This window comes from Cimex lectularius, unplaced genomic scaffold, assembly GCF_000648675.2.
Source record: "Cimex lectularius strain Harlan isolate CLEC.00 unplaced genomic scaffold, Clec_2.1 scaffold82, whole genome shotgun sequence".
NCBI classification, from domain to species: Eukaryota; Metazoa; Arthropoda; class Insecta; order Hemiptera; family Cimicidae; genus Cimex; species Cimex lectularius.
This window is the reverse complement of record NW_019392695.1, coordinates 1,812,876-1,825,741: the sequence shown is the minus strand read 5'-3', so window position 1 is coordinate 1,825,741 and position 12,866 is coordinate 1,812,876. Positions and strand designations below refer to the sequence as shown.

Genomic DNA, 12,866 nt, shown 5'->3' with positions numbered 1-12,866 from the left:
CTTTAGTGTGTAAACTGGATTTTTCAAAGTATACTCAGAGATTACGCATCTAAAAATCTCACATTTTACAAATATTTACCTTAAGAATTGGTGTTACGGCGTGATCGTTTGATGAATTGTGTGTTTGCTTCTTTACCAATGGAGTTCCAAACAGTTTATTCGGAATTCCAAACTGTTTATCCGGAGTTTTCTCAGTAGAGTCAGGAATTGTAACTTTTCTCCTCTTGACTTCGGCCTTTTCCCAACGGCGAACTTTTCTTTTATTTATACTTGATGTCGCCGGCAAATGTGAACTCGACAGATCTATTTCCATTGGAGAAAACTTACTAATATTGACATAGCTTGTGGACTGACTAGCAACGGGTTCTTTTTCAACTTCTGCCTCGTTTATTTCTTGCTTTGTCTTCTTTTTAAACATACTAAAACATGAGTATAAGCGTAATATAAACAACAAAAAAACATTCACAATGTATATATTATCTACGTACTTTGAAGGTGGCTGCACATTTGATGTCACAGCCTGATTTGTATTAACATTTTTCATCCGCCATGTACTTGCCATGTTTGCGATTATCAAATCTTTAATTGATTTGACGTTATGTTTGGATGATTTTATAAATACTGAGAGTGGTTTCGGTTTTAAGCCTGTATAAGGTTAATTTATAATAAATGAACAAATAGACAATCATAAATGTAACAATAGATGAGGCTTACATTGGGCTGCAGAATGTTGCAAAATGTCTTGTTTTGCTGAGTGGGCGCATAGTTTTGTTTGCTTGGCAATTGGAGGCAACACTGAAACTAGCCCTTTTACTATTCTTTCGCCTAACAAATTTGCTTTACCCTCTGAATGCCGTTTTCTTATTTCATCAGCTTCAAAATACCTGAAATGTTTTAAATTTTTAATATATTAAAATTGGACATATTAAAATGCAGAAAAAACGTTAAAAAATGGAAAGGGGAACTTTATAATCATCTAAATTTACCTTCTATGATGTATTAAATACAGTAAGTGAAACTTTACTGCTAAAGGGGTTTTGTTTGTATTGAAGAAGAGTTCACACAGACGTTCTTCTTCGGGATCCAAATTTAACTTAAATAAAAAGTTTCTCAAGTCTGCAGAATGGAGGCAACCTGTAAAAAATTAAACCAAATTCTGTAACAATCAAGCAATCAACATAGAATAAGTTCGTTATGCAGTAACTAAGTTTGGAATTGAGAGAGCGGATTGAAAATTTAGAAAGGTTGGAAATATAGGATGTCTCTTGACAAGAGGAATTCAACCTGTCAGGAGAGAACAGACTTTGTCAAAAGCAAGGAGAAAGATTGTTCTGGTTGGCAATGTATATCAAAATAAATTCACTATTTTTCGTGGTCCACTTGACCACTTCATAACATTCAATTAATTAAGGTTTTTAAATTGAGATAAAAAAGTCAGTGTGACGAGCGGGATTCGAACCCACGACCTTCGGCTTGATACGCCGCTACTCTACCACTTGAGCTATCATGACTTCGATCCCCTTGGGCACAAACTTCCAAATCTCAACCCCAACTTTTGAATTTTCCCTCCTTTTTCCAACCCGATTAAACGACATTTGAAAAATGGCAAAAAGGAGGGAAAACTCAAAAGATGGGGTTGAGATGGGAAGTTAGTGCCCGAGGGGATTGAAGTCACGATAGCTCAAGTGGTAGAGTAGCGGCGTGTCAAGCCGAAGGTCGTGGGTTCGAATCCCGCTCGTCACACTGACTTTTTTATCTCAACTTAAAAACCTTAATTAATTGTATATCAAAATGTCAAATAATACTTGCAAATAAGTTGCCCCAATAATGGATATTAATTAATATAATCATCAATGAACATGGAGACACCAAATTAGTTTATTTTATTTATTTTTATTTTTTATGGAAGAATATTGAATGAATAAAGTAATTCCCACGTATTGTACATCATTCAGTCATATTGGAGGGCAGAGTGACTTTCTTACTGCAAAAGTGACTTGAACGCATTTCATTTTAATCTTTTTGAACCTCCGTTCAGTACCAGTCTTCTAATTGGTTTTAAAGATAGCTTGCAATGATGGATTGGAGAAGAGAGAGCTGTGTCATTGGAAGTGTCTATTGTAAAAAGTATCAAGCCAAGGATGCTTCCTTGGGAGACTCCAGGTTTTTATTGGATTATAAAAGGAAAGGGATAAATAGGGTAATTATACTGGAAAATATCTTCTTCAAATTAACATTCCTACCTTCCAAAAACTGCATAAAAAGCTTCTCTTTGTGTTCACTGAATTTGTTCTGAAAGTTGTACGCATCTTTAGGAGGCCCATTGGAAATGAGAATACTCATCTCCAATCTAAAAAACAATTAAACATTTTTTATGGTTGTTTTAATAGACATGTTTGAGAACCAAAGCTCACGATAAAATTACTTTTAATTATTTAGTATATTGTATACCACATATGTACTAATTGTATATACTGTGCACTCACTTAATATCATCCAACTGAGTAAACTTATTGCCGTCATCGAGTGCCACTAACTTATAAGCCAAATTTCCTTGATTATTCGAAAGAAATGTTTGCAGTATCGCCCTGTGTGTTTCGACAGGAAGGGTATACATCAGAGAATCTTGTATAATAAGACAATTCAAACCATCCTAATATAAAATAAATAAAAGTACAGGAATACAAAAAAAGCAAGAAGAAGATTGAGAAATAGATACCTCAAACTGTAAGTGGTCTATCATCCATAAACCTTTCATTATATAATAATCTTTGTAGTTGGAAAATTCTTTCGCCTCGAGTTCTTTAAGCTTTTGAACCGAATCTCTGCAACTGAAAGTTTAATTAAATATAAATACTGCATAACCCAAAATGCATTAAAGTAGAATGTATACTTCTTTTGTTGAAGTAGATCAATAAGGTCAAGTATAAAATAGTGAAAAATGCAATGGATAACAGGCTGAGGTACACCCTGGATGAGACATGTGCGAAGAAGACTTTGAATCGAGGGAGGTGGGTATGAAGTCGTACCACCTTCCTGTTCCCATTGAGTGCCAATTGCAGGCTTATGTTGTCCAATAACATAATCCAATAAATAAAGGCTATGATCCGGCTGACCACTTTTATTCAAATTATCCATGCACCTGATTTTCGTCTCCTTTTTTCTAAAACAAAAATATTCCCAATTGGTAAAAAAATAAGAATCTACAAAACGTCGGGTTCACACCAGAGTGATAAGAAATACATGATTTTTTAGTTATGTCTGGTAAATGAAGCGATAAAACATAATAGCGACTTACAGTTTTTCATAGTTAGCTTTCAATCCCTGGTAATCATAATAAATCGACGATTCTGGTAATCCATCGCTATTTTTTTCTGGCAGTAAATTCTCTCCAGAAAAAATGCATACGTATCTCAAATACAATTGTATAACACACATTGCATTATACTTATGATCTAGATCCTCTGGAAAGGAAAGGAAAAAAATTAACCTTAAGTAAACCAGAAAAAGTCATTTCACTGCCTATTTTTTCTATAAAGACCAAAGTTAATTTGTTAAAAAATAAAATATTAAATGACAAAACAAAGTATTTACCTTTAGGGAGATAAAGTTTCAACTGCTCTAACAAACCACTGAATAATGTTTCAAATGAATTTATTGTCTTGTTTGAATAATATAAATAATCCACGTTAATGAATTCTATGCTAGTGCCAGAACCGTTGTAAAGTTGTGAACCTTAAAAACAAGATCAACACTGTAATCTATTGATTAAGTCAACAAGTATGTAAGCTTTTTTCCAACAAGCCAAACCCTTTTTAATTTCAAATTAACCCTTTTTTTAAGCATTAAAAATAACTTAGGAGATGGTATTAAATATAAGCAAGCAAGTAAAATAAACTTCCTATATATATGAGAATTATTTTAAAATGCAAAACAACCATGCACTTATAATAAATAAGGCCATATGATAATTAATAACAATTACAATTAATAAAGGTTTTTAGTTGAGATAAAAAAAGTCAATGGCACGAGCGGGATTCAAACCCATATTCTTCGGCTAGATACGCCGCTGCTCTACCACTTGAGCTATCGTGACCTCGATCCATTTGGACATCAACTTCCCATCTCAACCCCACCTTTTGAGTTTTCCCTCCTTTTTGCCATTTTTCAAATGTTGTGCAATCAATTTGATTCTCTGTGACAAATGAAATGGCCACAGAGAGCTTTGGTGATGTATACTTCATTTTAATTCATTAAATTCACTAATTTCGTGGTCACTTCACTTTACAGTGATCTCTAATTAATAGGAAAATGATTTATTTTTATATTTAATTTTATAACTTTTAATTTTAATTGTCATTAAATTTTTTACATAAGAAATTTTATGTAAGATAGCACTTTATATTTTTTCTTTCAATTAATTAACATTTTTTATGTAAGGTTTTTTTGGTTGAAATGAAAAAACCTTACATAAAAAAAATTAAATGAAAGAAGTAATTTGCTCCATAAGACGCTAAATATAATTGATTTATATTTATTTTTTTTAAATTTACAAATATACAGGAATTTTACTTCGCATGCTTATATTCATACAGTATTGAGAGTTTTCTTAATGCTTTAAAGAAAGGGTTAATTTAAAATTAAAAAAGTTTTAAATTGTAGGTTATGTTTAAATTGAAAAAGGTTATTAAAAAAATTGAAGTTAAAAACGTTTAATTTGAATGAAAAAGCATTAACATATATCCAGAACGAAATTTTTTATTTTTATGTTAAATATAACCATGATAAAACTTACATATAGAATTAGCTTTATCCCAAACACTAGAAACAGTATTCCACATCCAGTCAACGATAAACTCTAAACTGCAACCATTTGATATTTGATGGCCCTCTTTCCATACGTTAACGGCATCCGATATTATGTATGTTAAATTCAGTTCCATTAATATGGACAGTAAAAACGCTCGTTTTTGTTCCTATAATGAATGCAAGATGGTTTAAATTGTATCAAAATATTTGTCGATAGTTCAATAAATTATACCTCTGTACATTGGGTGACATTGATTGGGTCAAGGAATTTTGGAATAAGACCGGCATAAACTGCTTCCTTACACATTTTCGTAGGAAATACCAATGATGTAACTCCTGTAGATTTAATTTTCTCTGTCCAAATCGATTGCAGACTATGTTTCTTCACTTTAATAAATTCTGATTCACAAGTACAAAGAATTTCTAAAAAAAAAGTTTTAAATATTTATAACACTTACAAAATTATGTGAATTTCAAGAAGAGCAATAGAAAAATTACCATAGTCAAGAGACTGTGGATAGAAATAAACTTCAAATGAGCCTTTATTTTCCATTTTTAAAGATGAGCGGATTATGTTCACTCCGTCTACATGCTTGTCGGTAATGGTGACGACATCCAGGTATGGTGATACTGCGATACTCGACGTCGGCATTTGACTTTTATACCATTGGTCAAGATCAAAAACAATCAGATACGAACAGCTAGCATTCGATTTCTCTACCCACAATCCAGTAAAAGCCAACGTGTGAGGTTCATCAACTAAATGAAAGGCAAATTAAATTATGAACATACAACTAACTTACATTAAATATTAATAATAAATAAATGGATTTCCAAAAAGAGCAGTATTTTCATGTGACACGTAATGGTTAACTCTAAACATCATTACTGAAAGAGAAATGACAAAACAAATTATAAACTTTCTAAAAACTACAAAGTTTTTTGTTTTAAGTTCCTTTCCTCGCCAAAAATAAATTTCACTTTCAATTTTCACAGTTTTACGCACTGGCCACATTTCAGTGATTATCTTGCAAATGATCTTATTATTTACTGATTTTTTTATTCCTTCCTACGACCAGTTTAACATTCTTCCATGTCTGTAAGAAGTGCTCTTACTTTTCTATCTTTCTCCAGTCAACAATAATAAAAAATTTAATGTTATTCCCTGCCCGTAGAGAAATTAACAAAAACTATTGGAAAACCAGAACTCTTTTTGGAAATTTTCAGAAAAAAAAAAGCCGTATGGGTACCTTTACAATAAGGCCTTGGATGTGAATTTGCAATTTTTCTAGGCAGAGATGTGCAAGATACCACCTTACTATTTCCTGCGTCTTTAACAATTAGGTCCGGGAAGAACTCAAACGACATAGTGCAACTCCTGAAGCCCTGGAATTATTCATTGTTATAAATTTTTCTGTTGATTATTTTAATTATTTCTGTACTACCTTGTAATATCTTCCATAGTTTGGGTCTTCTTCTTTGGTAACAAATGAAAGGTTATACAAAGACATAAATGGAATATTTCCATTCACTGTCTGATAAGTTACCCAAAGATAAAGCATATGTTTTGGATCATCGCAAGGTTCAAGTTGAACAAAACCATAAATTGGGTATTCACATTCTGCTGTAGAATAACTAAAAAAGAGAGGTGCAAAATTTTACCAAATTAAATAAATTTAATAATGTCATAATCGCTATTAGTGGCCAGGTACGCTTGGTTTAACAGATGGTTAATTTTTTTTAAAATGATGTTAACAGAATCTCAAGCAATTGGTTAATAAATTTAAAAACCAATTTATTTTTAATTAAGTCATGAACTATGTTCAATTTCATAAATAAAACAATGGTTTGAGAATAAATTCATTCTATTGGATTGTCTGGAAAATAATGCACATTTATGGTTATAATGTAAAAACAATAATTATAAATATATTTAAAATGTATTAATAAATAAATTATTAATAATAAATAATTATTTGTAATTTATAAATAAATCAATTATGATTATTTGGAGATCGTGAGGTGTGGTCTGGTGTGACGTAGGTTTTAGAAAAACATTTTCTTTATCATGTCAACTTTTGATCTTCATTGAGATCATCTTCAGGGCCTGGGATTTATAAACATTGTTTAAATTATACAAATATATGTAGGATGTGGAAAAAAAGTGAATTTATACAATGCTAGAAATTTTAGATTCAATCAAAGTATTTGTACTAGCTCAAAGTGTTTGTTTTCTGTGTAGATGTATCATTATTGTGTGTCGTCCGATTTAGAAGCATTTTTGTTTGTAAGAGGATTAAAAAGTGTTGACATCCGTACAAAAAATAATATATAAAATGTAAAGAGTTTATTCCACAGAGAGTTAATACAAAGAAAACATGATAACCTGCATTATTTTTCAGACAACCCGATATCGTTTCAACAACCGATCTTTTTGAACCAATTTGAAATTAATGCATATCTTAATTAGTCTCATTCGAATTGTGTAACTTAAAACATAGAATTACAAGATACCCAGCAGCTTTACTTACAGTAATCTGAAGTCGTGCATACTTCGCATTTCCCAGGAACCAGTTCCAAAGCCGATGAATAAACATGAAGTCTCCTTGGAAAAGTAAAGAGCTGAAACCCCTTGGTATTCCTCTTTCCCTTCTAAAACACAATACGCAAAAATCAGTACATTATTGATTTTATTAATATTGACCTAAAATTTTAGAAGAGCATTTAAGCATATAACCATTCAAGATATAAAATTTTGATACTTTGTTGTTCACTAATTTAAACATGCTTGACTTGTGTTGGCTTTGATATGAAGGAAGAAGAATGTAAGAAAATTCAAAAGCAACAAATCTCATCACAATAAACATATCATACATTAAAAGCCTTTTTTAATAAATAACAACCAATAAGTTGACTGATTGTTGGTCAGAGAAGGAGCTTGAAAAAGCTGTGGACATCTTTATGTAAATTGAATTAAATAATTAGATGAAAGATTAAATTGCTAACAGACTTGATTAGTGGCAAAAAGTTGCAAAATAAACATAGTTGTGAGAGAAATTTGTTCTCTTTAAAATTAATAATTTAATAATACTTAATAATAATAATTATAATTAAAATAAAATAAAATTGTAATTTATAACTTCAATCCTATCATGATTTTATAAAGACTTTAAAGACTTTTTTTTACGAGGGTTCGCAACAGCAGAGGTTATATCAACCTCGGAGTACTGGTGTTTTTGAAAAAAAGCTCATTTGTAAGTATGTCGGGTTCAAATCCAGCAGCCTTGCATTCGAACCCAGGACCTTTACCTTACACTGATGAGCGCCGTGTCAATGCCTAAACCGTTGCGGCCACTGACGCCCCTAATTATTGTTGTTATATATATGTTATATATAATTATATAAAGTGACTGGGTCCCTATTTAGTATGTAATTGACAAAATCTTACCTATCATCAACACAGCAAGACTATTTTTACTGTGAATGCACAAATCAAAATTGTTTTTAACTTCCATTTTATTGAACGGTTCATCAATATAATGGAGGTCGGCAATTTCACATTCTGGCGGAAAAGGCTGTGACTCGCCTGAAATAAATAAAAAGTTTTATAATGAAATTTTTCTATTTTAAAACATGTAGTGGATATAATTCTGTTCTGTAAGTATACTTTACCTTTTAAAAATAAATCCCTTCTTAAATCCATCAAAATCAAACTACCGTCAACACACCCGACGGCCAAGATTCCCAGCATTACTTCTGAAAGTAAGCCCGGAAACGGGCTTACCTCTGATACTCCATCATCAATGATAGAAACACAACTGACCTAAAACACACAAAAAAAAATAATAAAAATATGTGTTTGACTCCAAAAGTTGACCTCAATTTAATGAGATATTTCTCTTAACCTAATTTGTTTAAAAATTAATTTCTTATACTTTACTTTCTTATTTCATATTTAATTATGTATAAACAAATAACATAAAATGGAACATTTTTTCACTAGAAACTTTCTGCAGTAAGAAAAAACAATCCTCTTTCATATATCCCCGTAAGTAATAGGTAAAAATTAAAAGAAATGCAAAGAATGGTCTATTAGAAGCAAATTATTTTATTGCAGAGTATTTGATTATATCAACAATCATTTGATAAAAGGCATTTTTAACATAAATATAAAGAAATGTAATAAATTTGTAGCTTAATTCAAAATTGGTCCATACCACTATGTAAAAAATGGTACATTTAAATTAAAATAAAGCAATTTTCGTTTATGAGATGTCCCTGTGAACCTACAATTTTGGTCTGGCTATCCTCACCGGGTAGGTCTGTCAAAGGTGTTTCGACATTTTACCATCTATGAAGATAAAACAACTGACAGTGAGTAGAAAAGATAAATGGTGTAGTGAGTGTGTCGTTCAATCTTTTGTACACAGAGTAAGTTGTTTTCAACAATCCGGATTTCGAGCCTACAGCTCATCATCAGGTTGAAGGAGCTCTACAACCATGTCTATCGACATGAATTGGAAGACTGAAACCACCGGTGACCCGGCCATCGCGACATTCAAATGAGAAGCTGGTTTTTAATGCCGTTCAATTATCACATGTGAAAATCGGGAATTATAACACAATTAAATATTATATTAATAAATTCTGTAAGAAATTAATTATAAATTAGTAATCAATTTTTTAAATTTATATATATTTATTTATTTGTTAAATTTATTTATCTATTTATTTTTATATTATTTTCATTATTTTTTAATTATTTATTTTTGTTATTACTTATTTATTTTTATTAATTAATGAAAGATAGCAATTAAAATGATACCTTAATAATGATTAGTAAATTAATGACAATATTAATAAAAATTAATTAATTAATTTGATTATTTTGTACGTCTAATATTATACTTACTTAAAAGTATATACAGTACATATTTAAAATATCTCCATGTCCAATTTTACATTTTTTAATTTCAAATTTCTCAAATGAATCTAGTTTGTTTCTAATAAATAAAATAAATCTAGTTGTTGAAACTATTTAACACTATTGTATTTAAATTTAAATTGAATTTAATTTAAAAAATTAAATTTTAATTTACATAGTTTCAACAAAGGGAGGGAACTAGATTGGTTTGAGAAATTTGAAATTAAAAAATGTAAAATTGAACATGGAGATAAATGCATTAATAATATGGTAGATTTTGATCCTATTTTATATATGTCAATATTTAATTGTTATAATTCCCAATTTTTGCACATGATAATTGAGCGGCATTAAAAACCAGCTTCTCATTTGAACGTCGCAATGGCCAGGGGACGGGGTTTCAGTCTTGCATCCTTGCTCCTTCAACCTGATGATGAGCTGTAGGCTGGAAACCCGGATTGTTGAAAACAACTTACGATGAGTAAGAACTATCTTTTTAAAAAGACTGACAGTGAATTAGGTCTGGGATAGGACGGTGACCCAGTAAGGACAGGTAGACCAGAATGATTGATAATGATCAAATTAAATTATTTCTTTTGTTAAACTTTTCATAGAAATAATACAGGTGGGGTGAATGTGTCAATTCGCTTTTTGTAGCTGATGGTTAGAACTCGCAATTTACAAAAAGGAAACTTTTCAGATGAAAAATTTGTTTTATCCATTTTCTTGTTAACACTTTCGTTGCGGGTGTCATTCCAAAATGACACGGTCTCCTTTAAAAATCCTGTATTTTGAGAGTTGTGTTAAATAAAATCATTGCCGTAACGAATGTGTTAACTATCATATGGCAAAATTGTTCCAAAACTTCATCTTAACATCTTTATACTTCAAATTAAATTTACCTGACGTCCGATATTAACAGTTCTTCTTATCATGCTACTGAGAGGGTTATAAACGGATACAAAGCCTTCCTTGATGGAATTTGTACCAATAATCATGAATGGTAAATCAAAATCAGGAACTGAATACTGTTCAACACACGTAATCTGGAAAAAAAAGTTCAAGAATTGTACAAAGAATATATCGTGTTATTGAATCACGCTTATAAAACACTTACATATTGATGAAGTGCTGGATTATCCTCATCTCCAAAAGTGTGGTAAGACACGTACGACCCAGTGTCCTTTTCCATTATGTAAATGGTCGATCCAGATGCCACCCAAACATAATCCTCATCTGCAAAATACATTTTCAAATTTTAACCATTTATTTTAATTTTTCAAAGAAAGGCCGTATAATTTGACTCACCTAATAAGAGTGATGATATAATATCATGTTTTGTAGTTTCTCCACTAGTTTCCATTTTCCTTTTGACAGCTAGGTCAAAAGGTATGGAAGTGGTGATAACAGGACTTTTTCTAAACATGTTTTATTTGTCCTCTAAATCTATATCTTTTATACAAACCATTCCTAAAGAACCTGCAAAATAAACAAGATGCAATGAGCGAACTAGAAAAAAAATTAAAAAACAAGAAAAACCAATAGATTATTTTTCCAATTTTTTTTCATATAAAAAAATTCCCTAAGAGCACATTTACACTGCTTGCGATGTGATATCGGCCGACTAGAAGCTGAAAAAACAAAGAAAGGAAAAGAAGCTGTCACTGACTTTGCATAGATTAGCATGCATGTATTTACACTACGAGCGGAGCGAAGCAATTCAGAGCCATCTGGACAAGATTGTTTTACTTTTTTTCTAAAAAAATTATACACACACCTATCTAATCGCACATTCTCTATGATTATAAAGAAATAAATATTAAATAATATTTTTTAAAAAACACTGATGGACAAATTTAATGCACCATTCAATTTATTTAGTTTAAAAATAAATCCATTATCTTTCTATGTTAGGTACAGGTAATTAGGAGCTATTGTAGTCAAAATAAATAGTAAGTAATGCTTTGTTTACTTTTGTACTGATGAATCCCATTTGTACAAAAAGTAACATTATACCCTTCCATTCTGCAATGCCTAAATATCGCTTTCAGTTAATCTTTCTACTTCGTTGATTTCATTTAATATTATTATTCTTCGTAAACCTTTTTCAATGTCTCCATTCAGGCATTTGAGTGAGCAAGACAGTGTCACGGTCATAACATGATTAGAAAAAGGCAAAGTCACCAGGAGACTGAATGTAAATCACTCTACAACAGGAAAGGTTCTTCGGCGCTTCAGAGAAACAGGGCTCCACACTAGAAGGCCAGGAGAGGATTAAACTAGGTCTACGGATGAGAGAGAGAGAGGGGGGAGAGAGAGACAGACGACAGATTCACTCGTCGTCAGGCTCTACAAAACCGCAGCATTATGGGAAATAAGAAAAGAAATTTGATAAGACAAGTCCAAAATATTTTGATTTCCGCCAGGACTGTAAGAAGTATGCTCGATGAAAATAATCTCAGGGCTCATCACCCGTCTAATGCACCTTGTCTTACCACAGCTCAGAAAATGGCCTGGCTTCAATTCCACGGGAACATGTGAATTGGACATTGGAAGTTTGGGGACAAGTTCTTTTTACAGACAAAGAGAAAGTTGACCACAAATCTTCAGATGGGCGTAATTTCAAATGGAGCCGCTCAGGAGAAAGGTACGCCCCATGCTGTATGTTCCTCAGGTGGTATTCCAAGGCGAGTCATTGATGTTCTAGGGTGGCATTTCATTGGACAGTTGTTGTGCGAGGAAGATCTCTAACTTCACAGAGGTACAAGACATAATCAAATAACATGTAGTGCCATTTACCCGCCACATTGGTGAGAGATTCTTGCTAAAACAGGATAGTGCCGGGCCCCATAGAGCATGTACTGTGGATGACTACCTGATTGAAGTTGGAATTCAATGCTTGGTGTGGCCAGCCCGAAGACCAGATTTGAACCCAAACACATTTAGGACCAACTTAATTGATGAGTATGATGGCGAAACCTAGGTCCTAACACCCTATTAGTGTTGGGAAACGGTTGTTCTTGATGAATAGGAAAAAATTCCTCAGTATTTTATCAAAAATTTTCCCCACAGAATGCAAAGGGGTTTAACAAAAGTGATTCAAGCCAGAGGTGAAAATACTCAGTATTAAGAT

General features: G+C 31.7%; 1 protein-coding gene and 1 non-coding gene across 22 annotated transcripts in view; one reads left to right on the top strand and one right to left on the bottom strand.

Moving 5' to 3' along the window:
• LOC106664052 (protein ELYS) overlaps positions 1–12,866 on the bottom strand; it is a 50,966-nt gene that overhangs the window by 36,136 nt on the left and 1,964 nt on the right. For all 21 annotated transcript variants that reach the window (XM_024225993.1, XM_024226008.1, XM_024225998.1 and 18 more), the window contains exons 2-22: positions 11,042–11,212; positions 10,851–10,969; positions 10,636–10,779; positions 8,482–8,632; positions 8,258–8,395; positions 7,341–7,461; positions 6,255–6,444; positions 6,060–6,195; positions 5,308–5,568; positions 5,042–5,232; positions 4,796–4,976; positions 3,595–3,735; positions 3,299–3,464; positions 2,894–3,163; positions 2,720–2,831; positions 2,487–2,653; positions 2,244–2,350; positions 987–1,134; positions 715–884; positions 489–645; positions 80–419 (exon numbers count right to left, since the gene is read on the bottom strand). In XM_024225993.1, coding sequence (XP_024081761.1) covers positions 80–419; positions 489–645; positions 715–884; positions 987–1,134; positions 2,244–2,350; positions 2,487–2,653; positions 2,720–2,831; positions 2,894–3,163; positions 3,299–3,464; positions 3,595–3,735; positions 4,796–4,976; positions 5,042–5,232; positions 5,308–5,568; positions 6,060–6,195; positions 6,255–6,444; positions 7,341–7,461; positions 8,258–8,395; positions 8,482–8,632; positions 10,636–10,779; positions 10,851–10,969; positions 11,042–11,159 — 3,528 coding nt within the window. In that variant the 5' untranslated portion in view covers positions 11,160–11,212. The remainder of the gene's footprint in view (positions 1–79; positions 420–488; positions 646–714; positions 885–986; positions 1,135–2,243; positions 2,351–2,486; positions 2,654–2,719; positions 2,832–2,893; positions 3,164–3,298; positions 3,465–3,594; positions 3,736–4,795; positions 4,977–5,041; positions 5,233–5,307; positions 5,569–6,059; positions 6,196–6,254; positions 6,445–7,340; positions 7,462–8,257; positions 8,396–8,481; positions 8,633–10,635; positions 10,780–10,850; positions 10,970–11,041; positions 11,213–12,866) is intronic.
• Trnad-guc lies at positions 1,671–1,743 on the top strand. The gene has a single exon. It is a non-coding gene; the product is annotated as a tRNA-Asp (tRNA).